This window comes from Diceros bicornis, chromosome 2, assembly GCF_020826845.1.
Source record: "Diceros bicornis minor isolate mBicDic1 chromosome 2, mDicBic1.mat.cur, whole genome shotgun sequence".
NCBI classification, from domain to species: Eukaryota; Metazoa; Chordata; class Mammalia; order Perissodactyla; family Rhinocerotidae; genus Diceros; species Diceros bicornis.
The window spans coordinates 17,596,544-17,623,828 of record NC_080741.1 but is presented as its reverse complement, the minus strand read 5'-3'; the positions used below and the strand labels follow the sequence as shown (position 1 = coordinate 17,623,828).

Below are 27,285 nucleotides of genomic sequence, written 5' to 3'. Positions count from 1 at the left end.
GGGCTGTGTAGTCTTGGGTCCATCATTTACACTCTTTCTGCCCCAGCTTCCTCCTCTGCTCCATGGGGTAAGGATGGTACCAGTGTCGTATAGGAAACAATGGCAGCAAAAGCTTTTCCTGGGTAAACACTCAGGGAGTGTTAGCATAGTACTAACCCTATAGAGGGCTGAATTTTCTCTTTTCTTCCTTTGATGACTCAATCATGCTAATTAAGACAGAAAGCCAGAGCTAAATTAGGCAAATCCAAGAGAAATTTAGCCCTGGGCAAAATGATTTTGTGAATGAAGTTTTCTGTATTTGAATTTCAGGCCATGCCAGGAGCAGGCAGGCAAAGCTGGGCGGGGTTGTGGTCATCCTTTCTCAGACTGGTCCACTGTGTGGGGGTTGGGAGCCTTTGACCTGGTCACTGATTGCTGGATGTACACTTTTGTATCAGTCAGGGCTCTCTGGTGGCCAATGACAGAAAAACACAACTCAATCTTAAAGGAAGTATCATGGCTCATGTGACTGAATGGTCCAGGCAGTGATGTGGCTTCATGTGTGGGCTGGCCCAGATCTTTAAGATCCATCTCCCTCTTCACCCCCCAACTCTTTTCTTTTTCTCTTTTCGCATCCCCCTTCTCCTCTCTCTGCTCCTATGGTGTTGATTTGGTGCGGGGCCTCCTCTAGGTCATAAGTCTGTAGCAGCTCCAGCCCCTACAACCTGGTTCATCCATATCCCCTGGGGAAGAACAGCACCTCCTCCTGGCCCCCAGCAGAAAGAAGCCCTGAAATCAGCTTCGAATGGGCCTGACTGGACCGGCTTGAATCCCATGCCAACTCTGAACCAGTCCCTGCAGCCAGAACAAGCAGAGTGCTGATTGGTCCTCCCAGGTCCTATGATCCACCCTTGTGGTGGGTGGAGCCTACCAGAAGCCCGGGGACTGATAGGCAGAAGGGAGTAATTCCCCAGGAGGAATTGGAATATAGGTTCAGAAAGATGAATAGATGCTAGGTAGGGAAAAGAAAATCTGCCACTCTATCGTAGGCCCTAAGTGCTTTACCGCCATGCATGCATTAATCCTCACGACAGCCCCATTTTACAGATGAGGAAACTAAGGCTCAGAGCAGCTGTTACGTTACCTATGGTCATGTAGCTAGAAAGTGCCAGTGCTGACCTTTAACCTCCTGCAGGCTGGACTGCTGACAACCATGCTGTACCTTCTTTCCCAGTGAAATGCTCCCCACGACAGTGTCTTCAGAGGGTGGCTCCAGCAGGAACTCCTGGGCTGAGTTGCTATGGGCTCCTTTAATTCAGCTCAGTATATAGAGATTTTCTCCCAATACAAGACATGGGTGGTATCCTTTTCCTGAGCGGTTACCCAGGAATTAGTACCGCTGTCTCAGCTGAGAGAGGCCCTGCCTCTCAGTGGGTGGGCCTCTGACCTCCCTTCTCTCTCGCCCCTCCCCTCCCCTCCCCTGCCCTCTTTGAGTGAACCACTGGGAGAAGTCAGAGCTCCCACCCTGGGCCTCCCACCCACTCTTTATCTTTTTCTCTTGATACCAAAAGGCCTGTAATTAGGAAACATTAGCAGGCTCAAAACAGCTTTCATACCTGAAACATCCTCTGTAATTGCACTCAGCAGTGCTCTTCCCTGGCTATTAATGTCACTTTTATGAAGCAATGAGGAACAAAACACCTCGAGGCACTTAAAACATTTTTTTATGTAATATGTGTCTTTTAGGAATGGAAGTTTAAAATCACCTGCCTGACAGACAGTGATAGACGAAGGCATGAGGGGCTCAGGCCGACAGCCACGGAGGCGGGCACTGCAGAGATGGAAGGTGGCCCATGAAGTTCAGATGCTGCTCTGGGAAGAGTGTGGCAGCTGGGGAGTGGGTTGGCTGGGGCTGGGTGGATCCCCAGGGGAGCGGAGGTGGGCCAGATGAGCAGCAAGGGTACCGTTCTGCCTGGCTTCGTGGTTTGTGGTTGCCCTCTCACGGGGCGTTTCTACGAGATCTTTTTTGTGGGCATACGTGTGCCTTTAACAGAGAAGTGAATAGAAGGTTACAGATGACCAGTGTCATTGAGTAGAGTACTAATTATTACATTGGTTGCAGAAATACATCGGGTATGACTGTGTGTGTGTGTAGGGGGGAGGTATGGGTGGAGGGGAAGAGACTGACTGAGGGAGAGATGGTTCTCTAGCTCGCTGTATTAAGAACTTGGGGAGTTGTCGGGGTTCACCAGAACCTTACTGTCTCACAGATTTATTTTCTTGCTCTTGGAAATGGCTCACAGACCCATTGATCAGCAGAGCAGGAGATATTTCTGTGCACAGACTCTGGGAGTGAAACCCAGAGGTCACCAGCCCTCCTTCCCACTCTTGGAGGCAGGCTTAACCCTCATTCGCCTGGACAGACAGGTACCTTTCCTCTTCTCTAAAACCTCCCCCAGTAAGGCAGTACCCCGGTCATGTCTCTTGTCTCAACCCTGGAAACCTTTTTCCCACTGGTATTTGAGCCTGAGGACAACTGCGTGAGGATAGCTCTTCGCTAGTGGAAAGTGGGCGTGGCTCTCAGGGCCATGGAAGCAAACAGCTCCTGACACCGGCACCAGGATGGAGCTGAGATGAGGCAGCAGGGGCCTGAACTCACAGCTCCCTCACAAGGGTCACCTTGGTGAAGGAAAGAACTATATTGTCGGGAGAGACAAAGCCTCAGAGGGAAGGGGAGGCAGGGTTAAGAGGCCTGGAGAAGATGGACAGGAGGAAAACAGATGAAGAAGGGAGGGTCAAGGTGGCAGAAGACAGATGGGGCCTCTGGGCCTGCCTCGGGAAGGATGAGCCTGGCCTCTGCGGGAATAGGGCGCCATCGGATGACACCTTTGGCTTTACCTCCAGTTATGGCCAAAAGTATTAGAATAGTTTGACCTAAATCTCTCTGTACTTCTGATAGTATAAAGGAGCAAGCCCAGGATTTGGAATCTGATGTCCTGGATTTATTTCCTTTTTCCTCTGAGTTCTTTGACTTCTTGGAGCTCATTTTCTGCCTCTATCACATGAGTAATGTGAGATCTTATTTACAGAGTGGTTGGCAGGATTAAATTGTGTTTACCGTCTTTGTAAACTCTCAGGCTCAGTCAATACAGCTTGCCCTGACTAGTCCTAGTGGTCTCAGTGGCTCTTGTTGAAGGGACTTAACTTGCTTCGGATGAGGGTGGGAATTGACTGAGGGGGCCTCTGAGATACAAGATCAGCATTCCAGCATTTTCATCAGGTTGTGGCTCTTGCATAAATACCATCAGAGCGTGCACTCTGTTATTAATAACAGTTATTATTAATAAGAGTAATAACTACTGCTGCTACTAGTTGCATTAATTAAATACCAACTGTGTACCAAGCACTGAACATTACTTGTGTTACCTCACTGAATTCTCACCAGGACCCGGCAAGCCAGGTGGTGTTTCCCCCATTTTGCAGAGCAGACACTGAGGCTCAGGGCAATCATCCAAAGTCACAGGGCTGCTTAGGGGTCTCACTGAGAGTGACCCCAGGCCTGTCTGACCACAAAGCTTGCTCTTGTACTTCTGCCCCTGAAGGAGTATGGGGAAGGGATCTCAGGGTCATATATCGTTGGGAAACCGGAGAGCAGAGGGCGAGCCGAGGCAAAAGTTCTCCACTTTTCTCCCCAGGGAAAGGGTGGGAGTGAAAGTCAGGGCAGTGAGCAGTGCACATGTCAAGCACCCTGTGAGTCGTGTTTTAAGGCAAGATGCTGGGGGAGAGCTGGAGCAGGCGCTTTGTGATGTGGGGTTTGGGGGCAGAGAATAGCGGGTCCATGGGGAACCTGGAGGGGAAGCTCTGCTCCCAGAGTGGGTGAGGCCTGGCCAGCGATCCAGAGGAGGACACAGTGCTCCCTGGGGATGGCTGGCCCCAGGGGGTGATGGAGGAGCCTGTGGGTCAGCTCTCACCCCCAGGCCTTGGCCAATATTCAGGAAGGGACAGACATGAGCTGGCTGCAGAGAGTTGCTTTGTCCCATCCAGGGGCCTCAGCGTCAGTTCTGCTGAACCAGCCCCTTCTTCATTTGAGGAGCTCCTCTGCTGATAGAATGGGGAATTCTAATCATGGCACATCCTCATCTCCAGGCACACTGTCTCACTCACCACTCTTTCTGGTGGAGACAGGCATGTCCAACACATTCCCTGGTGTCACGAAGGAGAGCCAACATGAAAGATGATGGATTCAAACTTATCTTGCCGATTGAGAGCTCTGTCTTAAAACATGGTCAGTGGTAACAGTCTGCGTTTGCCTTTAGGTGCAAACAGTTCATTGTGCAGCATCAAGCCAGGGGTGGTCCAGGTGGGCAGTGCCTCAGGTGGTGGGGACTTGTGTGTGGCTGGCCACATGTTCGTGGGACTGACCTCAGGAAGTAGGTGCAGGAAAGGCCAGATTGGGGTGGTGGTATTCGGAGCAATCCAGGTGCAAGTCACAGGTGATGGTGGCCTGTTGTGTGCTGTGCTGACCCGAGCACCTCTGCCACGGTGGGCTTCTTCTGGGAGCTGAGCTTTTTAAAGTGACGTTGGAGAACCTGGATCATGCCCAGTGAGGGGTGACCAGTGATCATGGCATTTGAAGAACGTTGTGGACCTGGGAACCTCAGCCCAGGGACAATCTGAAGCAAAGTCCAGGAGGCAAAGGCGTGAGACCAGAGCCCTCCCCAGGCTTCCCAGGACCAAGCTCCAGTGGTGGCAGTCCCAGGAAAAGTCCCCACTCACAGTGGCCACGTTCCCACAGTTGAGGGGGGGTAGACAGGATAGAGGGGAGTGTGTCCTCTTCCCAGGCCAGATTCGATTTTCTTGCACCCTGAGAATGGGAATTTTCTGCCACCCCGAGAATGGGAATGAAGCCAAGAGCTCCTCTAGGAAGGCGAGCCTCTTCCTCTCTGCTGGCTTGCTCTCTTGTCTCCATGACGGCTCCAGCTGGCCCACGCTCAGTCAGAACTCTCTGCACTCATGGAACGAGGAGCCTATTTCCCCAGCCTGTAACTTCGTGTGGTGGCCCAACTTCAGGCCAGCCACCACTATGCGTTTTGAGCAGAGATCCCTCCAAGCTGAAGGGAAATGCCATCAGTCTCTCCCAGGGGTAACTCTGTTCCTCATCAACAGAGCTGGGGTCTGGCCAGAGCGGTATCAGGCAGCTGGGGGCTGGGGCCCGCAGCTCCCGCCCCTGCCTTGTTCGACAAGGCCTTGTTGGGCAGCAGTGAGGACCACATTCAATCGACAGCTTAAGATAATCACATGTGTGAGGCGCTGGGATAATGACAGCTGAATACCCTGCCACCGTTGCCATAGTGACCAGCCAAGCACTGGTTCTCTCCTTTTTTTCCCTTTCTTGTTTTCTGGGCCTCCTTGTTATAAGGCTGGCTGGTGGAGTGGGGGATGAGTTTGGGAAATGGGAAAGAGGAGGAAAGGGGGAGGGGAGACCCACGAGGGGCAGCCCATTATGCTCTTTTTAAATACCCCAGCTGGGGGTGTTTTAAATCTCAACAGAGACAGAGAGAAACAGTGTCTTAATCCCCAGCTCCCTGTGAATTATTTAAAGGGATCTTGTCAGAAGGATGAATTTGTCACTGTTGCAGTGTCAACAGCAGCAGCAGCTGTCATAATGGCTGAGGACCCCACTCCAGGCAGGGCCTGGTACGAAATGCTGTTGCCTGGTGGAAGTTACAGTGGCCCTGGCGCTGTGGACAAGGAGCCCCCTCCCGAGGCACAAGCCTGCAGTGTTTCTCCTGGCGTGCTGGCAGAGACCTGGGTGTGAAATGTGCCAGGATGCAAAGAGATGCAGGCCATCTGGACCTTGGGCCCAGCTGGATTCGCCTTCTACTAGTGTGGCTCCCATAGCCATGGAGTCGCTGAGCAGTGAGGGATGCTCACCCTGGCGGAGAGTGAGGGGCAGGGCTAACCAGTGCTCATATGGCATTTGATGTGTGGGCATACCCAAGGAGGGCACACAGGCCCCACCTGGGCCACAACCACCACCCCCAACTACACACACACATAGGCACACACACGCACACACATATGCATGCACGCACACATACACGCACACATGTATGTACACATGCATGCACACACCACAGATGATGCACAGGTGCAGACAACCAGACAGACAGGAGAGAGCCGTAGATCATGTACATCATGGAGAGAGAGCCCATAATATCAAGGACAAATAACTTCCCTGTGCTCCGAGAGAGGCTAACCATGTGACTCTGGAGGGCAGGGGGGCGGGTTCTCTCTTACTCAGGTTTAAGTACTTTACATGTATTATCACGTTTAACCCTCACAACCATCTCGTGAGGTAGGTATTAGTATCCCTGTGTTAGAGGAGAAAACCGAGGCTCAGAGAGGTGTAAAGACTTGCCTGTGGTCACACAGCTGGGTCTGGGGGACTCCAGAGTCTGTGAATTGAACTCCTGTCCTAAGCCAGGGGTCACCATGACCTCAAGGTTCTGGGTTAGGCAGGATGACAGCAGTGCTTCTTACTCCCAGCACTTTTTTGGTAAACACAAAACCTCCTTCCCAGCCATCTGGCTATAATCTGCTTGGGGCCGTTTCTCCCCGTCCCACCTCAATACAGTATTTCTTGCATTTTTCCACCATCCAAGTTTCCAAAAGGATTTTGTGGAGATTCTCCGAGACTGCGATGGGAAACAATGAGTATGTTTCCATGTTCTGATTGTGTCCTCACCCCTCTTCCCAGGCTCTGATGCATCCCAGGGAGTAAGTGAATAGTTTAGGGGATTCATTGCTTTGTCTCTCTGCGATGTGGTCCCCTTTCAAGGCTCTGGGCTTTCAGCAGGAGCGGCCTGCCTAAGTCAGTGCTCAGCTCTTTGACACCCTACGTGGGGCTGCGGTAATGAATAGGGGCCATTCCTGTCCTCCCAGCCCAGCACATCTGGGAAGTAAATTAAGCATATTCAGAGGTGAGCTGGTGCTCGCAGCCCCCGGGGGAGCCATTGAGTAGATGGCTGCCTTGGTTGGTTGGTGTACTAAATGGTAGATCCCTCTGGGCTTGTAGGAATTGATGCCCCACGGACCACATTTTACATTTTAATTAGCCCTTTAGCTTGTCTCATATCGGAGCTCTTTCAGGCTTAGTTTATTGTCCACACAGGAGCCGTGTCCTCAGGGTCCAGGCCAATTGGCGGTGGTGGCTCCAGCCAGCCGAGCAATCTGCTGCCCTGAGGACTGTGGCCTCCTGTGGGCTCTGTGAGGTTGTGTGCTGCCCGGGCCTCAGTGGGCTTCTTGTTCAGAGAGGCAGCCATCTCTATCTGGGGGCCAGGAAGTGGGTTTTGGTTTTCCCCTGATGGGGCAGTGCCAGGGACGTCATGGTTCCATGGGACATGGTGGCGGTGACTGTGAAATAAGTTCCTTCGCCAGCAGTTTGTGCCCAAATACAGAAGCTGAGTGGAACCAACGCCCATGAGCCGTGTCCAGTTTTGTCTCCTTGTTGTCTGAGCTGGTGGCTGATGGTGGCCCAGGGATGGCCTGGTTGGGAAGGGAGTCCAGGCTGAAGCCTGCCCAGAGGAAGCCCTGGAGATTCTGGGAGGGGCAGGGGGCAGGGCTGCTGGCTGTCCTCTGGGTCTGTAAGGAGATGGAGTTCGGCCCTTTAGTCTCTGCATTCTGCTGATCAAAGGGTAGGATGACATATTTACCTAAGATGGAGGAGACGATTTCCACACCCTGAATCATCAGCCAGAGGTGGATCTTGAGGTTAACATAACAGTGATGCTGCTGATGAGGATAAGAATGATAATAACTGGTACTTAGTGAATGGTAGTTATATATGTAGGCACAGTGCTGGATGAGTTACTTATATGATATTTCAGTCCTCATGACACTTTGCAAGGTAAATAGTATTTTGCAGATGAGGAAACTGAAGCTCAGAAAGTTGTCCGTGGTCACAGAGCTGTAACTGGCAGAGGTGGGGGCTGCTTGCCCCTGGCCACCTCTCCCGCCTCACCTCCTTCCACTTTCCCTTCGCCCAGTGCAATTTGGCAGCCACCGTGGCCTCCTGGCCTTCTTGGCAACATGGCAGGCATACTCTTGCTCTGGAGAGTTCGTTCTAGTTCCCTGAACCTGGAATGCTCTCCTGTCATGGGCCTTCCAGGCTGGTGTCTCCTGCATGTCAATCAGATCTCTGCCCAAGAGGAGACCTTCCCTGATGACCCACTGCCAGCTGTCGCTCACTATCCCCTCACCTGCTTCTCAATAGTATTTAACACTATCTGACTTCATATTATTCATGTGTTTGCTTGTTCATACCTGGTTCGGTCTATTAAAATATAAGGCCCCTGGGGGCAGGGACTTTGTCTCTTAGTCACTGCTGTGTCACCAACACCTAGAACACTGCTTGGGGAAGTAGTAGATGCTCAATTCTTTATTAAAACAATGAATTAAATGAGCTGGGTTTGAAGCAAATCAGAATAGCCTCTCGTTAGGGTAATAGAGGCCAAAAAACCAGTTTCAGTGATTTCTATCCTCATCTTAAATAGCAATGTCCAGAGGAAGTGTCCCTTCCTGGACAGGCCCTGTGGAAATGGTGTACTCATGGTGGTTACTGTGATGCAGCATCATGGTAGCCACTGGGCATTCTGGGAGGGACAGGGTCTACCTGGGAGGTTGCAGCAGGGCCCCAGGGAGGGATCAACTATCACAAATTTTTCCAGAACTCCAGGCTTGTAACTGTCTTCAGAGGCGTAGAGTGGAGTCAGCTCACTCTTCTTAACTTCAGTTTATAGTGACTCTTCATTTTTGACTAAGAAATGTTTCTTAGCTTGCTCATCCATCTGGCTCATCAGATTTGGCTTCAGATGACCTTTGCCTGTTACTGAAATCCAAATCTGTCTTTGGAGGATGAAGAATGTGTTAGAGTCTCTAAAGATTATTCTAGAAGGCAGTGTATATGGGCCGGTGGATAGAGTTCATGGCAGTGGTTTTGAAGGGGAACAGCAGGTTTTGTGTGCACGCGCACACACACACACAATCAGCCAACTGCAGATAGTCAGTATGCACTGACCAAATGTCAGCAGGCACTCTGGGCCACTCCAGAGTAACAGACCTTCAAGCTCTGACTTCCAACAAGTGAGTCTAACAAACCTAGATCTTGGAAGAACCTCAAGGTGTCTTTCTCATACATCAAAGTCATGATCTGAAAGCCTGAGCAAGTACTTTCTAATGAGTGTCATTGTTGTTTTCTGTTATGCTTATCTCAAGGACAGGTGGTCATCTGCGTCAATAATAGTGCCCTTTCAAAGGCTGTTAATATTCTCCTGGTTGTGCAAGGCTGCTTTGTTTCTTCTTCTCCCAGGGACAAGTTAGCCTGGTGGCACCTGCAGTAAGTCTCCAGCAAAGGACCAGGGGCTGAGGAGGCAGAGAAGTTAAGGAGCAGACCAGGGCCTTGCTCATTCCCTCAGTCTGCCAGTATTTATTAAGGGCTGGACACTGGGAATGTGGAGAGGTCTCCGGCACAGTCCAGACTCTAGGAGCAAGTCCACTGGGGACAATGGATTTGTGAGACTGCAGCAGGACTGCAGAGAGCAAGGTAGTGAGTCCCCTTCCCAGTGTTCATCAAGAGGCGTCCAGTAGGCAGCTGGATAAACAAGTCTGGGGTGTCGGGGACAGGTCAGTGATGAACCCCATGATGGCTGAGCCTTGTATGTGGATGAGATCTCCCAGGATAAAAAGTAAGAGGAGAAGGGAATGAGGATGGAGCGCTGAGAAACCTATGGATTTCACTGGTCCCAGACATTAGGGAATAAAAATGCCGCTGTGTAATATCAGTGTTGCAAAGCCAAATGCATGGAATTATTTCGCTTGTTGAAATGAACTAATAAATTAGTCAAAATGTAATTCCCTGTCCTCAAGGAGCTCACAGCCTGGTAGTGGAAACCAAAGTCACACACACGAAGTAATTAACGAATAGTTCAAAACATTGTATTATCAAATGCTAAATTCTGTGGAATAAGCTCAATCATTCTTTAAGCATTTGGAGAGATGGTAGCTGAATATAAGCTGGGAAGGCATCATCGAGGAAATAAGACCTGAGCCCTCTCAAAGGAGGGAGCTTCAAAGAGAGCTGGGCTCTGCCGCCCATCTGCTGCTTGACTTTGGGGCCTGCTATTGAATATCTCTGGGCCTCAGTGGGCCCATTTGTCGACAAAAGGTCTTGGTCAACACGACCTATAGTGTCTTCCGGCCAGATCATTATTCTCTGGTTCTGTGTCTTGGAGGAGTTGAGATGGGATGAGGATAGGGTGGAAGAAAGGCGTTAGGGCCAGTCAGAACATCAGCAACAACATCAAGGGGCAGAAATGGACACAATTGCGAGGATATGGCCTTGGTTTGAGCCATTGCCATCTCTTGCCTGGTCTGTTGTCATTACTTTCTGACTAAACAGCAAGCCAGGGCATTAGTCCAGGCATGAGTAATGCCAGCCCTAGCACATGGCCTTGGGAACGCAAGAGAGAGGCTAGACAGAAGGAACATTGTTCTGGAAGAAATGGCAAATTGTAGTGACAAATTGGGACATGAAGTTACTACAGGCATACTATTTGCAGATAATAGAGACCGCTATTGGGGTGTTGGGGTGTTGAGGTGTAGTCGGGTTCACATCACAAAGAGGTTTTTTTTTAAAAAAAAGCTATATTGAGATATTAGTTACATGTCATAAAATTTACTCATTTTAAATGTACAATTCTATGAGTTTTAGTAAGCTTACCGAGTTGTGTAACCATCACCACAATCCCATTTTAGAACATCTCTGTCACCCCAAAAAAGATTCTTCATGCCCATTTGCAGTCACTCTCCATTCCCATCCCTGGTCCCAGGGAAATACTAACACTTTCCTGTCTATAGATTTGCCTTTTCTGGACATTTCACATATACGGAACCATACCATACGTGGTCTTTTGTGTCTGGCTTCTTTCGTTAGCTTCGTTTTTAAGAGGTTCATCCATGTTGTTGCATGTAGCAGTACTTCCTTCTTTTTTATTCCCAAATAGTATTCCATTGTATGACTACATCCAATTTTTGTATTATCTATGGCTACTCATATTGTTTATGAGTTCACTAGTTGATGGACATTAACATCGGGTCTTAGGTGCCACGTTAGAGTCCAGCTGAGAACTCCAAGAAGGGTGGTCTACTGTTAGATTAGCATCAAACTGAGGGTTGATCCCAGAAGTGGAATTGCTGGGTCGAAGGGCATGTGCAGTTGTAATTCTCATAAATAAAACCAAAATTTCCATAGAGATTGTAATAATTTGCCCTTCATCCAGCTATGTATCAGAATGTTTATCTCCCACTCCCTCTCCAACATTGTGTATGGAACTTTTGTCTGACCGCAACCACCCCCCACCCAAAAAAATGTATCACCATGTGGCTAATTACCGTTTTGGTTATAATGAGTGAGGTTTAGCATCTTTTCATAGGTTTACAAGCATATCTGTTTCTTTTTTAGTGAACAGCTTGTTAATATCCTTTGCCCATTTTTCTATTTAATTATTGATGTATAGATTTTCTTTATATATCAGGGGAAATTAATACTTTATCTGTAATAAGTTACAAACAGTTTTTTCCCAGCATGTTTTCTTTTGATTTGACTTAGGGCCATTTCTGTCATGCCAATTAAAAAAAAAAAAACTTGTACAGAGCTGAATTGATCAATCTGTTCATTTATGACTTCTGAGTTTCGTGTCATAATTAGTATATTTAAATTATCTCCATGGTTTCTTTTAGTATTTTTATGGTTTTATTTTTAATGTTTAAATCTTTGATTCACTGGGAGTTTATTATGGAGCAAGATATGATGCAAAGTTATGTTTATTCCCAGTTGGCTACCTAGTTATCACAACAATTTTTAAGAATGATTCACCTTTTCCCCAACTGATTTGAGTTGTGGCCAACATTTTAGACATTGAGAGAAACTATTGATTCGACTTCTAAAAGGTTTCACCAGTCACACTGCCACCAGTAGGCTTGGGAGTGCCCTTTTCTCCACATTCTTACCAAGACGCGATATTCTAGCTTTTAAATTTTTTGCCAATCTGATAAGCAAATCATGGTGTTTCATTGTTGTTTTAATGGGACGAGATAATTGCCGAAAAGAACACAGGAAGCAGTGTGTCAAACGCTTAGAAGTGGAACCTGAGAAGCTGCCCCTGAATGGAGACCTTTAGGAAATGGGCTTTGAGACGGGCAGTGAGAGCATGTCTCAGAGACTGGAGCCAGTCTTGAGTAGAAAAAATTGAGTCCTGAGTATCTACGGGGTAGTAGATCCAACACTGGTAAAACCCTCCTTTTTTACCGATCTGAGAAATGGTGTGCCTGGGACACAGGGTAGCTCACAGCCTGGTTGCGGGGGCAGGGCTGATGCATGAAAGAGTGTTAAGGGGACACATGGCCCCTTGGGTCTGGTCAAACCAGTCTCTTGCTGTCTTCTCCCCCCACCCCCCCCACTCAGCTGAGTGAGATTCTACCCCAAAATGTAATTCTGTCTCCACCGGTCTGGTCCAACCTGGACCACTACAGTGACATCCGGTTGTCCCACCCATGCATCCAAGCTGCCCTCCAACCCAGTCTTTACTTTACATCAGAAAAATCTTTTAAAAACTCAGCTAGGATCACCTTTATTTTTCCTCCCTAAAATTCATCAGTGACTTCTAGTTACCCTCAGGATGAAATTCAAATTTCTCGACCAGACCCACTTTCCCCTCAATCTTACTCCTGCCACCTGTAGCTTTTTATGGGTCTTCTCCTGCACAGGCTGCGTTCCTCGCTGGCACCAGGCCACTTTGCCCACCAAAGGGCCTTTGTGCTCGCTGTTCCTGGGCCTGGGTGCTCTGCGCATCTCTGCCTCTAGCAGACATACTTCTCCTGGCTAAGCCCTATCCATCCATCCCCTCTCTGCTTGGAGGATCTTCCCTGACACTGCCTTGTATATCAGGTGCACCCCCTCTCTTGGCACCCTGTGATTTTTCTTCATAGCACATATCGCAATTGTAATTATTTAGTTATTTTAATAACCATTTGTCTAATTTCTGTTTCCCTCGCTAGATTATAAGCTTCATAATGCTGTCTCCCCAGTGGCTAATGGAATGCCTGGCATAAAGTTGGCATTCAGTAAATGTTTTTTTCATTGATGAGTGAATTAGGTATAACTGTGAAGCCATGAGACTGATTCCAAGTATCACAAACGAATCACAGTGTTCGCCCCTCTCTGTCCCCACCGTCATCTCCACTTACCAAAATCTCTTTCTTCAAGGCCCCCAATCCAAATTGCCACTTGCTTAGAAAGCATTTCTGCCTCATCTAGCCCACTCTAATCACTCATTTTTCCCACTCCGGTAGCACCCGCTGGCAGGAGAAGAATGAAGGAGGGAAAGAAATGAATGTGAGACTCCGTGATGGCCTTTGCCAAACAACAGGGAGCTATTTTCCTATCTCTCAGTTTCTCCCTGCTCTTTCCCTTTGAATATATGGCTGTATTCCCCCTAATTTGCTTTGATTGCTCCCTTAGGAGCTGTCATAGAATCAATTAGATGAGTAGGATTTTATGACTCGAGGTCACCCAGTATGATTCCTCATTTTACAGATGAGAAAACTGAGACCCAGAGAGGTTAATGTTTGAAAAATTACCTCTGTTGGATCTTATAATACCAATCAATGTCATTTTCTAAGATAAATCTTCTCAATATCCCAGCTCCACAAGGATGTAAATCCTCATTCTGTTTCTATTTAAAGGCCTACTGGTGGTGACAGTTTCAGTGCTGAGGTGAGCCCCCAAAGGTGGGCTTTGCTGTGCTCCCACACAGCAAAGTTGCATTAGTCTTGGGTGGGTCAAGGGCTCTGGGTGGGATCAGGCCCCCACCTGAAATGAGGCCCACATTCCTGCTTAGACTTACATAGCCCAACTGAAATAATGGATCGTGACACCTGCTGTGTTTAAACAATAGCAGAACAGCAAAAGAAGCCTGTCCTTCCCTCAAAAGTCATTAGGGTCACCTGAGAAAATATTTCAAAATGGCCGTGGAAAGATAGAGAGGTCTGAAAATTTGAACTACAACAACTGTCAGCGACTTGTTTTCCCTAATATATTTGCTTTCTGGTTCAGAAAAACCAGGCCAGCAGAACATAACTTTAACAAACACATTTAAATAGAACATAACACAATCTTAAAGAAGGAATAAAAAGTGGTTCCTCGACATCTAGAGCATCAGTAAGAAATTAAGCAAAGTTCAGGTGAGGTTTGACAGTGTGCAAGGGTCCTGGAAGGAGCTCACCAAAGACTCTAGGCTGGGGGGAAACTGGCCCCTGGGAGTGCTGGGAGGGGCTAGAGGAGAGAAGGGCCATGGATAGCCTGTAGGTCAGGTGCCTCGGTGGCGGGGCCTGGGCAGCCGGAGTGGCCATGAGGTCACTTTTCAGACTTAGGAGTACAGGGCCAGCTCTCCATGTGTCCATTTCTCCTCAGCACCATGCCTGGTCTTCAGATGCCCTGGTGCAAATTTGAAGGACGGCCTTGCCTCTGCCTTCCTACTCCTTCAGGGGACTTAATTCTGTGCCAGAAGCAACTGTCATATACTTCCATGCACACATGATTTGATTTTAGCTCTTTTAATGAAGAATTCTAGTGGATAAATTTCAACTCCACCCTGTGAATAATAAGCAATTAGCACAATAAAGAAATGAGTACTATTTGGTTACTTTTATCACCACTGCTAAATAGTCAAGGATCTTAATCCATTTTCTCTTTACATTTTAAGAAGTCGAATTTCTTCTTTTCCTTATTTTCTTTTGGCAAGCAGAACAGAACTTTAACAAAGAATTGAAACCTCCTGGGAATACCCCCAGTACTTGAAATCAGGGTCCTGAGAGCTCCCCAGTGTGGGCAGCTGCTTCCTCTCCCAGCACAAGGAAGAGAGAATGACCAGCAACTCTTCTTTGGCCCCTGGTCCCGAGTGGCTCAGTTAAGGCAGCCGTGCCTTCATGGACCCCCCTCCCCTTATTGCCTATTACTGAAATAAGTTATTAGTTGAGTTTCTTTGGCCATTCAAAGCACTTCTTTCTGTCTCCTCTCCTCCCCATCTCCTCTTATGGCCATGTGACCATGAGCAAATTGCGTTATGTCTTTTCATCTGTAAATTGGGGATGATTGTGTCTAGTTCTGAAAGTTGTTGGGAAGATTGAGAGTCATCACTTAATCAATGCATTGTTCCTCCTCTTCTTCCAGTCTACTGAGCTGCTGAGAATGAGAGCTATCTTTTCCAACATGAATCACAATCGTCTCTCCCTCATTAAGAAGGTTTCCTTGCTCCCTAAGTAACACTCTCCAACATTCTCTTCCATCACATCTTTGCTTGAAATTCGCACACAATGAAGCTTAATTTGCTTCATTAAGGATCTCTCTTAGCAGCCCCTCCTCTTACCAGTTTTATAGACTAGCTCTTTCAAAGAGATTGATGTTATAAAACAAAAGTTTATGAGAATCTAAGTTTGTTGAGAAATTCTGAAAAGCTATATATTCATATGCTTTTCAGGGATATAAAGGAGTTTCACCACAAAAAGAAATTAGGTTCAGAAATGAGGATTTCCAAGGTGAGGGTCTCATACAGTCAGACCCCTAATCCACAGAGTGACTGTTGAGAGTAGAAGCTGTGGCACTGAGGAAGAAAGTCCCTGCCATTATGTGGGGCTAAAAGCTGCAGGTTGTCCCCATGGATGTAAGAAGCCATAGTCACAGCATGAGAGTTGTGGCTTAGATGAAGGAAGGTTTTCTAGAGTGAAGTCTGTTATGTTTTGGGATGGGCTGCAGAGAAATATTCTGAAGTCTGCTTATAAGGAGATCTTTAAAAACAACTTAGGGTTAGGTGTGTTCATTTCTCAAGTCAAGCAGGTGGACTGGTGAGCTTGTAAGGTCCCCTCCAGTTCCAGGCTTCTCTGCTCTGTCTCTCTTTGTCTTCTCACTCTCTATTTTGTGTTTTTGCATGTGTGTGCCTGTGGCCTGCCTGGTACAGTGGGAAGAAGTCAGTGGCTACGATGAAAACCTGAACACCATCCGCACCTACCAGGTGTGCAATGTCTTCGAGCCCAACCAGAACAACTGGCTGCTTACCACCTTCATCAACCGGCGGGGGGCCCATCGCATCTACACGGAGATGCGCTTCACTGTGAGAGACTGCAGCAGCCTCCCCAATGTCCCAGGCTCCTGCAAGGAGACTTTCAACTTGTACTATTATGAGACTGACTCAGTCATTGCCACCAAGAAGTCGGCCTTCTGGTCCGAGGCCCCCTACCTCAAAGTAGACACCATTGCTGCAGACGAGAGCTTCTCCCAGGTGGACTTCGGGGGAAGGTTGATGAAGGTCAACACGGAAGTCAGGAGCTTTGGGCCTCTTACTCGGAATGGTTTTTACCTTGCTTTCCAGGATTATGGAGCCTGTATGTCTCTCCTTTCTGTCCGTGTCTTCTTCAAAAAGTGTCCCAGCGTTGTGCAAAATTTTGCAGTGTTCCCAGAGACCATGACAGGGGCAGAGAGCACGTCTCTGGTGATTGCTAGGGGCACGTGCATCCCCAATGCAGAGGAAGTGGATGTGCCCATCAAACTCTACTGCAACGGGGATGGGGAGTGGATGGTGCCCATCGGGCGCTGCACCTGCAAGCCTGGCTATGAGCCCGAGAACAGCGTGGCCTGCAAGGGTAAGCCCTGGAGCCTCTTGAGGCCTCTGCTTCCTGCTCACCTGGGGCAGGGCTGAGTCTGCAAGGTTTCCCTACCTCCACATCTGGATCATACAGAAACAGAAGAGCATATAATTGCTTATTATAAAGCTCTGAGAAACATCCATCCCCAATGCTAGGCCTGATGATTTTCCAATTGTGTCCAACCAGAGTGTCCATTTTCATGGTGGGGGGAAGAGATGGGAAGAATTCCAAACGTGGATAATAGCTTAATAACCAGTCAGTTTTATTTAGTTTTGGGACAGAGACATTCATATTCTCTCTCTCTCTTTCAGACACACACACACACACACACACACACACACACACGCACTCTCTCAAGCATACTGTGTCTAGCCCCACACTCTGAGGAATGGAGAATTTGGGTTGTCCTGGACAATTCATTCAAGGGTAATTGAAAAGTGACTGAATTTGGAAAATATTTTAGTTCATTTCAGTCCAGCTCCCACAGCACTTAACTTGAACCCAAGTAGCTCATTAGCTCAAAGCCCTCTGTTGCGCTGTCTTTCTCCAGGGCCTCAATGCCAGGCCTTGGGGATAGGGCCTATCCTTTGGTGTGTTCTGGGTGGAAAGGAAGCTATTGGAATGGAGGTGGGACTGTATTACGTGCTGTGTTACCTTTGCTTTTGACTGATGCAAACTCTGCAGTTTGGGGCTATCAGGATACTGTGTGCTCACCGTGGCTCTTCTCAGCCCTAGAGAGCACATGGCCAATGTGTGGCAATAAATGTGCTGAACTGGCTCAAGGCTTAGTCTCTGGGAGTGAATAGAAGGTTCTAGAGGGCCCACAGTTCACCTCTTGACTAAATGCATGGAAGCTGAACATGGGGGATTCCAGAGCTGGGGAAGAGAAATCTGCTGTCCTTTATTAAATTTTGCCTGTGGCCTTCAAAGTTTCAGATTCTTTCAAGAGCAAGGCTTCCCACACGAACCTCAAAAATCACCACCTTGACCCTAATTCATCACTCAGGTGGCCCCTAGTCCTCTGGGGACAACTTGGAGGTGGGGGGCTGTATTAGCTCCTCCTTCCCTTCATGAGCTTCATGCCAGCTGTCCTCCCTGTGGTCAACCCCACCTGCCTGAGCACCAGACCATCCCTTGTGTGTCTCCTTCCTCACTTACCTTGCTCCCCAGACACCTGCAGGCGAAGCACGAGGCAGCGGCTTGCTAACGCCCTGCAGCTCTGCCATCCTCTAGACTCAGCTAATTGCCTGGTCCTGGGCGCTGGCATCGCCTGTCTGAGGCCTGCTGAGAGCGGAGAGCTGCGCCTTTGTATCTTTATTGGATTTCTTGGTTATGGTACCTGTGATGGATGGTATGGAAACAGAGGGGAGAGAGTGCCAGATCAAGTGTTGAATCAATGGAGACAGTTTTAAAACCAGCCCGGCCTGGTCCCACAGCGCTCCTCTTTGTCCCATTGGTTGGGGGAGGGGCAGGAGGTGCCCTCTTGTCATATGTCAGGGTCCAAGTGAGGACCCAGGCACCAGGCTGAGTTCTTAAAGGTGCAGGTGCAGCAGCTGCCAGGCACCCTTGCAACAATGCAGGATGATTTCTCCAGGCTTCAAAGGGCGGCCATGCCGCGCTTGCTGGCTGGGGCCCTCTCATTTTTCTCATTATTTCCTGAGCAGAACGGCAGGAACCAGAGCAACCATTGACTGGTTCTGACTTAATTGGGACTCTGGGAACAGGCTCTCCTTTCTTTGGGCTAATTGGAACTTTTCTCTTTTGAGGGGTTCTGCTGTCCGAGTGCCTTGTCAGTCACCTCCTGTGGTTGTCCTGGGAGGGCTTATGGGGACAAATATGTAAATCCAAGTGGTTTCTTCCCATTCTCCCTACCCAACTGCAACCAGCTCCCGACTTTTGGTGGACGTTCCTAATCTAGAGTTGTTGTGCACCTGGCTTGACTTCACAAGCTGCTTATTGCAGAGTCATTGGAGGATGGAGGAAATGGGGAGCCCAGGGCACCATCACTTTGCCATTTCAGAGGCACAGGCAGCCACATTTTGGTGGAGTTTCTGAGAGTGGAGAGTCAGCAGCATCATGGGTCCTGAAGCCCAGCCGCCTGGCTGAGCTCAACACAAAGAAGCCCTGTTTTCCCTGTCTTAAGAACTTTAAGCTGCATCCTCCAAATTCTTTGGCCTTGGCTTTGCTGGTGATCCTGCCTTGATGGCTGAGCCAGACCTCCCTTCCCAGGGCTCACAGCGGGCTTCCTGTGGGGAGGTGAAAGGGCTTTGGGCATAGATGGCGATCTTGGGAGAACTCTGCATCCTAAGGGTGAGCAGTACCTGTGGGGGGGATTTGTGACTGGTCCCCATGGTGTATCTTCAAGGGAAGGTACCACACCCATTTTGGGTGCTCATCTTGTGCTGTCAGGTGGTCACCGTGGCCCTTCATAGCAGTTCTGGGGTGGCCTGCTTAGTAGAGCCAATCCTCACAAAGCCAGGAGCATGGAGAATGGTGGATGCCAGAGAATTGTGGGTAGGAAACAGCAAGCCTCCATCAGCTGTCCTGGTAGGACTGGAGAAGGAAGGCAAGCTACTCTCTCCCAACACAGCCCTGAGAATTAATGCCCTGGAGCAGAGCTGGGCGAAGCCTGGATAGTTCTGTGATTCACACAGTTGTGTTGATCTGATAAAATTTCTTTTCTGGATTTTGCACATGTCAAATCTACAGGGTGGTGGAAAGAATATCCTTTATATTATTTTTCTGGAACAACAGACTTTCATGATGGGCAGGAACCTTTTTCTCCTGACTTGCTTTGCATCTGCTAAACCCTCGCCTGTCCAAGTCATGGTGACCAGTTGCTTAGTTGTACAGAAGCACCTGGAGACCAATTAGGCAGCCCAGCCAGCAAGGAGTGGTCCTGGCCTAGAGCTGTTCCTGTTGTGAGGAGGAAGGGTGTGTGAGGGACAAGCAGAGAAAGCTGTGGGGGGAGCTTGAACATTAGAATGTGCTACAAGCGGCTTGCACACTTTCTAGAGGGCTCCATGGCCCAAGGACTGTTCTGGACTCCTTTCTGCACACACAAGTTGGACCCATCGGGCAGAATCACAGCAGCCTGCTGATCCCACCAATGACTCTGACCCCATCATGTGCTTGTCTCTATGAAACCGTTAATTACTAGGAAAATGGCCCATCTGCCCCAACTTTAAGTTTTGTGCTCATAGTGGAGCAGATTAATGAGAAATCATGACTTTGTTTTTTCCCACCTCCACACCTTCCCTGCTCGGGTTGATGGCTAAGTCAGTTCTCTGGGTGGGTCCCTGCAGCCTAACTGGCCCTGGGCCAGGGAGGCCAAGAGTTGGTGCTCGGTAAGCTCTCTCTGTGCTGTGGAGCCCAAAATATTGCATCACCTGAAGTTGAACTCGGGGGAGGATGGCTGGGTTAGGGCTGATAGTTTCTGCGGGGAACCTGGCCTGGGCAGACCTCTTATCTGTCTGTTAGAAGCTTGGGGGCTGCAGTATCCCATATGGGTGCCCAAGGAGGGGTCCCAGGTGCTGGGACAGCCTCTGGCAGCCAAAGCCTAGCTGGAGCAGAGTACCCATGGGGCTTGGATCTGCTTCTGCCCCTGAGCACCCCCTGAAGGCCTGGCTTTCCCTCCCAGGCACAGTCCCTGGAGCTTCCAGAAGGAGCTGCTTCATTAGCCTGCCTCTCAGCCACTGCCAGGACTCAAGAAATGACAATGCTGTACATAACCCTCCCTGCCATCCTCCCTTGCTCCTGCCCCATGGGTGTCCAGGATGGCCTTGGCTCACCACTGCAGAGCGTTCACACTGACCCATGGTGCCCAGGCCTTCACTGTTGGTGCCGTCACTTGCAGAGGGGTGCAGGTGGATGAAAAGGGGAAGGGGGTGTGTCAGGTGGAGGAGGCCTAACCTGGAGACAGGAGCTGGTTTTAGTCCTCGCTCTGCTGTGAGCTTCTGGATGGTTTTTAGGTCAGCCCTTTTCCCCTGACAGTCCTAGCTTCTCTGCCTACTTCTCAGGATATGTGAAAATCAAGAGGGATAATGGATATGAGAATGCTCTGTAAGCCAAGCAGTGCCATGTATTGCCAAGTGTCGCTGCCCTTAAGCCCTAAAGCACCCTGTCTGACTCTGGTTACCCAGGGAATAAGGTTCTGGAATGAAGGTGGTATGTGGTGCCCCCACCCAGAGACACAGGTCAGCATGCATCCTCATGTTCCATCATCACCTGCCTGCACCTGCCTAGGCCCAGCTCCATGACCACCAAGCAGTGGCCAGTGAGATCAGCACTTAGACATGGTCCACAGTCCCTCCACGGGTCAGTCGGTCAGGTAACACTCATTTGAAAGGTGTGGCTCAGGTGGCCTGCCTTGAGGCAGGTGGTCTTTGCCAGCTAGAGGTCTGAGTGAGGAGAGAAAACTCCCCAAGCCTGAGAGACAACAGTGGTCTTCTGAAGCAGCAATTGTTGATCCCAGGGTGGGCATGAGAACCCCAGGAAAGGCTTTATAAAATGACATCCCCAGATGCCCCCTTCTGAGACTGCAACTGGGTAGGTCTGGTTGGGTCCCAGGCCGAGAACCCTGGATAGAAGCCCCAGACCAAGACTATCTATGTAGCTATGGAGTCTAGAAGAAGGGGACCCCGGGAGAGGTCAGTGAAGGTGTCCTAAGGCTTGTGGGACTTGTAGAAAGGGTGGACTGAGCACCTGAGGGGACGTAGAAGGAGTCTGGGAGGCGAGACTGCAGAAGTGGGCTGGAGGCTGGGTGGACTGAGCACGGGGCCTGCAGGCCTACAGGGAGGAGGTGCTCGGAGCATCAGTGCACCTTGAGTAGGGGCTATGAGAAGGCTGTGATGAAGCCCAAGGGTGTGGACGTGACACCTCAGCTGCTAGGAAGCCCAAGAGGACTCTGGGCAGAAGGGGATGGGCAGAGAGCTGAGGTCAGATTGTCCGGGGGTTACAGAAAAGAGCAATCTTCTCATAGCTGGCCAGCATCAGCTGTTCACTCAGGACTGTCCTCAGAACAGCAAGGGTGCCACCTCTGTCCTCAAGGGCACAGTCAAACCTGCAGGGTTCCCATTTTCTGCTCAGGGACTGCCAATCAGGGTTGGAGCTGAGGACCTGTGTCCTGTAACCAGAATCCACGTGGCTTTTCCAGGGGCTCTGAGGTCAGCTAAGACCATTCCAACTCTGGGTGTTGGCAGGGCCTTGACAACTCCTGAAGAACAGAGCAGTTCTTGGTTCATCTGTCTCCCCGTTTTGTGTCTCTCCCACTCCCCAGGTATCTGTGAGAGCCCTGAGCTGGGGCCTGAAACCTGGTGGGCACTGCCTTGTGTGGCCCTCCCCCCGTGCTCCTCGGGCTGGACCCTTCCCTGCCGTCTCCCTGAGGTCTCCTCTCCTTCCACAGCTTCTTCTTCACTCCTCTCCTCTCTCCAAATGGGGACTTTTTTCCTTGGTAATTTTCCACCTACATGTAAATTCCTTCATGCCTGGAGACCCAAGGGACATTTTGAACCTTTCAACAGTTTTGGGGCCTTTGTCAATGTGAGCGGCTGAGATGAGCCAATTTATATGCCTGAGGGAGTTGAGAAGAAAAATCTGCAGGATTCGAAGGTGGAGGAAAATGTGTCTAATTTACCTCCTCTTGGAAAAAGAAGTTTCTGGGGCCAATTTCCATCTCCCTTAGGGTTGCTGGTCCCAGCTCTGGGTCTCCACCTGCCTGCTCATCCTGGGTGCTGAGAGGAAGGTGGGGGCCTGAGGGAGAGCGTGTGCGTGTGTGTGCAAGAGAGAGAGAGAGAGAGAGAGAGAGAGAGAGAGAGGCTGCTGTGCTGGAAGCTGCATTCAGGGCCCTGAGGAACGCTTTCTGCTCTCCTGGCCCATTGGTAGTTGGCTGGTGAGTGAGAGGAAGGCCACAACCCAGCCTCCTCTCAAGCCCCTGGGAGACCAGCTCAGCTCAGGGTGGGGGGTGGCCAAGGTCATTAACACTGCAGCCCTGTAAGATGAGCTTCATAATAGGATTTCCCAACAGGCTACTTCATTTAGAAATCTCTTGGGCCTCCTCTGTTCCCCACGGTGGCCCTGCCTGGTGCCCTCCAGAGAGGAATCTGATGTAATTGGCTGGATGTAATAGGCTGTGACACTGGTGTGAACAACAGGAAACAGAGTTGGAAGGATGCCCTTCTGCCACACTGGCTCCAGTGTACTGGACACAGCTGCCCAGTCCTGGAGCTGGAGGTGGCAGAGGATGGCAAGGGGCCAGAGGGATTGGGGAGCTCTGGGTTCCAAATCCCTTTGTGCTCTGCACTGCCCCTTCTGCCTTTAAAAGACATGGGTGGAAGCACCCAAATTCCACTGGTGTTGACCGAATAATCATGAATCTCCCAGGTCAGCGCTAGAGCTGCTGAGAGTGATTTGGTAATGTCCTGTGCATGCGAGCTGCCCTGGGTGGAGTCCATGACTTAATAAGTATATATTATCAAAGATGGCGAAGACGACACCATATGGTTATTACTGAGGTGGTGTGGGTAACATCACTGGGCCAGGAGTCCAGCTGGGGTCCCAGTGTCACCACTTACTGCACCAGTATCTGCCGTGAAGAACTGTAGGATCTGAAACTGTGCAAGCTGGGGTGGGAGTGTGCGGGATGCTGAGAGACCATCTATTCTGACCACCTCATTTGTCCATGGAGAGGGCGGCCAGGGAGCATTTCCAGCATCAGTCTAGAGAGCCCCTGCTAGTTAATGTCAGAGCGAGGATTAGAACCCAGGGAGGCCACTGTCTCTGCTTCTGAGACTGGGTTTTGTTGAAATTAACCATCCTTAGAAGCATAGCATGAGTTTTCAGGAATAGCAAACTCCTCTCAGCTGCTCTTTCTGAATATTCTCTTGTGTCTATGTTGTCCTTGTTTTTCTCGGGGTCCAGATGCTCCTGGAGCCATGCTCCATGGTTATATATTTCCTCACTGTATAGCACAGAGCTCCATGATGACCATCACCATCTTATATTTAGCTCTGGGAGCAGCACCAGAGAGCTCTGACATGTTGACCTGCCTGTGAGCCATCCAGAGGGCACACAGCATCTCAGGGGGTGACCCCCTGCTCTGGGGAAGGATGCAGTCTAAGGCTTTGTGCTTACAGAAGAGGACAGAGGGAAGGGGTTTGGGGATGTGGGCTGGAGGCCTGCTTGTGGCTCTCTAATCCACATCCAGGATCAGCATGGGCGCCAGGGCTGCATCTCAGCTCGGGCAGGGCTGTGGTCAGACTTACCCCTTCGCTTTCTGTCCCCTTCTCTCTCTGGAGCTGGACAGTCCCTTTCTGCAGAATTTGAGCACCAACATCTGCAGAAACTTCCTTGCCTGGAGGGGGAGTAACCACTTTTGAGTTTGAAACATGGAGATGAAAAATCGTGCTGAGTCCAAGGCTGCCTGGAGTGGGGTCCTTCAGTTCTGGGCCCCGGGGAGCTCTGATAGTCTGAGTTCTGTTTCCACTGCTTTGGTCCATTGACAAGCTGCTTAAATACTGCCCTAATGCTCCTGGGCCTCAGTTCGCCCTGAAGGCAGTGGGATGAAGAAGACCTAGAAGAGTCAGCCCAAGGCTTTTGCAAATGGAGAAGGAAAGCATCCCAAACAAGCCTTCTTTTGCCAACAGGGCTTTGACAAGGACATTAAGAGAAGGGCAGTCTTGACCTTTCCCTAGAGGAGAGGTCTCTGCCTGTAGATGTCCTGTCTACACTCTCCTTGCTGGCTGAGCTAAGGACTTGAGTACCAGTTACCTGGTAAGGCAGCTGAGTCCCCACTTCTGTTTAAGGGCCAGTTAATGAGGCAGGGCAGGCAAACCCTGGGGAGGTGGGGTTTAGTACAGAGGAGCATGTTTGGGTCTGCTCTGGCTCCAGGAGCTATCCCATATGACAGAGTGCATCCTGCCTTCCTGTGTGCCCACCCAGCCTGCTGCAGGATGAGTCTGTACAGTTGCAGGTGTGCCGGACTCATCTTCCTGTGTGTGTGTGTGTGTGTGTGTTTGTGCGTGTGTGTGTGCGCGCGCACGCACACATGCATATTTATGCATGGCCAGGAATGACAGGAGGAAATCAACTTGGCCACAGCAGAAACCTGGAGAGGTTGGTGGTGGGAAGAAGGCATCTTCGGGAGCCTCAGGAGGCCTTGGAATCACAAGACAGAAGTTCAGGGCCAGGGAGGCCAAGCCCAGCCCTGACAAGCATTTTCTTTGAGGGTAGGACCCAATTCCTGAGAAGGGCTGGACAAGGAAACCTGTCCTTTGGTTTCTGGCTTGTCCTTGGCCTCTGTCTGGAATAACCCACCAACCCTCTGTACACACATTCCTAGTGGGGGCTGGAGTTACTTGGTCTTCAGGTGTGACCCTAGGGGGCCTACTCTGGTCATCTCCTTGCAGGCCTCAGTAGTAGTGGCCTCCCGTTCCTCAATCAAGTTGGATTCTACTCTTGAGTTCATGTGGATTGAGTGGTCCCTCTGTGCATTCTTTCTTCAGGTACTTATTGGGCACCTACTGATGCCAGGCCCTTTATATTTATGTACTCAGAGTGAGCAATTTTATTTCTAAGAATTTGTTGCATTCTTAGCTCTTAGAAAGTGCTCGCAGTGTCCAGAGGACAACGGGGCTGCGAGTGGTTCTCTTGCCCTGGAGAACCCGGTGGAGCATGGCCTCTCCAACCTAGATGAGACCTGTAAGGACAGTGAGTCCAGCTCACCAGATGACAATTACTTTGCTTTCCCATAGTGGACCCCAGCCTCTTTTACCCACCTCCAGTGGTGAGACCCTCAGACTTCCCGAGGCAGCCTGGGGCATCTCTGAGCCCTTCTTCCTGGCATTGAAATGGATCAAGGGCCCACTGTCCTAGTCCCTGGGGTGGAACTTTTACACAAATCTCCCCTCTCCCAATTTATCTTTTTGTGTTATTATTTTAAAAATGTTTTGAACATGTAATACACATGAAAAGTAAGTTTCTCTCCAATTCTTATCCTCACCAGGGTCCCTCTGTGTTATAGTTTCTGATATTCTCTTCCTGAGAAGGTCCATGCATTTGCATGCTCAGAATATAGACATATCGTTTTCCCACCTGCATAAGGGCACACTTTGGTCCCCCCTGCCTTTCTCACTTTACAATGAAGGTTATCAGTAGTTTGGTTGTATTGCCTAGAAATCTGCCTCATGCTTTCCAATGATTGTGTAGTGTTCCATCGGATGGATGTACCTTTATTTAATTGGTCCTTCATTTATATCCATTTAGGTTGCCTCCTGTTTTTTGTTATTTCTTAACAATGTTTCATCAAACGTCCTTGTTCATTCATCTTTGTGCTTATGTGTGAGCACGTCTGTGATACAAATTCATTAGTTAATTTATTCAATGAATATTTATTGAGGCCTTTCTATGTGCCAAGCACTTTTCTAAGAGCTCAGAATACAGCAAATTCTTAGAAGTGAAATTGCTGAATCAGAGTGTATATATTTTTAATTTTGATAGATATTCCCAAATAATTCTCCCAAAAAAGGCATTTTCTACCAATTTTTGCTCCCACCAACAATGTATGAGAGTTCCTATTCCCCATACACTTGCCAAGATAATAAATAGCCATCATTTTTATCTTTGCCAATTTGCTAGATGAAAACCCGCATCCCACTATGGTTTCTGTTTGCGTTTGTCTTGCTATGAGTGGCCTTGATCATGGCGAAGTTCCATGAGTCGCTCTATTCCAGAGTTGAGATACAAGCTTTCCTATATAACGCATCATGAAATCTGGTGAGTCTGCGTGTTGCAGAGTTAGGAGTTTGCTCACTCCTGGACATGGTCTACCTTCACTTTCCTCTGTTCCATCCTCTCCTGCCCTGCATCCCTCCCTTTACATGTTCTTGGCTCACCTCTAGCATCAGGACATTTTGGCACATGCCGTGCACCTGTTTTGGCATTTTCTAGACTGTGATAGGTGAAAGGTCCTAAGAGATGGGACAGGACAAGAGCAGGTGCTGGTGCTGAAAGCCCTCGCCATTCTCGTGGTCCAGTCTCAGGAAAGCCGGCCCAGCCTGGGTCAGTGGGAAACACACCTCACTTTTCTATCCTCTCTTCCCTTCCTGGGGCCTGTTGTGGGCTCCCTGCTGACTCTATTGCAGCCTTGCTCTGCCCCTGCATCTCTCAGCTCTCACCCTTTGGCCCAGTCCCTCCACCCCACATCCCTTCCTTTAACTCTCCCAGCTTACCTCTGGGGCCTGAGCTCACCCTGGTGACTCTCCATCAGCTGTTCCTTCTCCAAGTCACCAGCCCTCAGCCCTTGCCTCCTCTAGCCTCCTCTTCCTTTCTTCTGCATCAACCCACTCTCACCAGACCTGCCACCCCTTCCCCGGCAGCCCTGAATCAGTCTCAGCCCCGTCCCTGACTAGGTGGCTACCCCGCAGGCCAGAGCATACACCTTCCCCAACCCCGCTGAAGCCTCAGGCTCTGCTTCTGCTCTGCTTCTGCCGGTGAGCCTTGTCGCAGCCCTGGGCTGCTGCTCCCTGCCTCCATGGGCATCTCTTTTTAGTT

The 27,285-nt window shown here is 49.6% G+C and overlaps 1 protein-coding gene across 1 annotated transcript in view; it reads left to right on the top strand.

Moving 5' to 3' along the window:
• The window catches only part of LOC131411474 (ephrin type-B receptor 1-like), an 84,101-nt gene that overhangs the window by 6,560 nt on the left and 50,256 nt on the right, over positions 1 to 27,285 (top strand). The window contains exon 3 of the mRNA XM_058550356.1: positions 16,053 to 16,734. Within this exon, the coding sequence (XP_058406339.1) occupies positions 16,053 to 16,734 (682 nt within the window). The remainder of the gene's footprint in view (positions 1 to 16,052; positions 16,735 to 27,285) is intronic.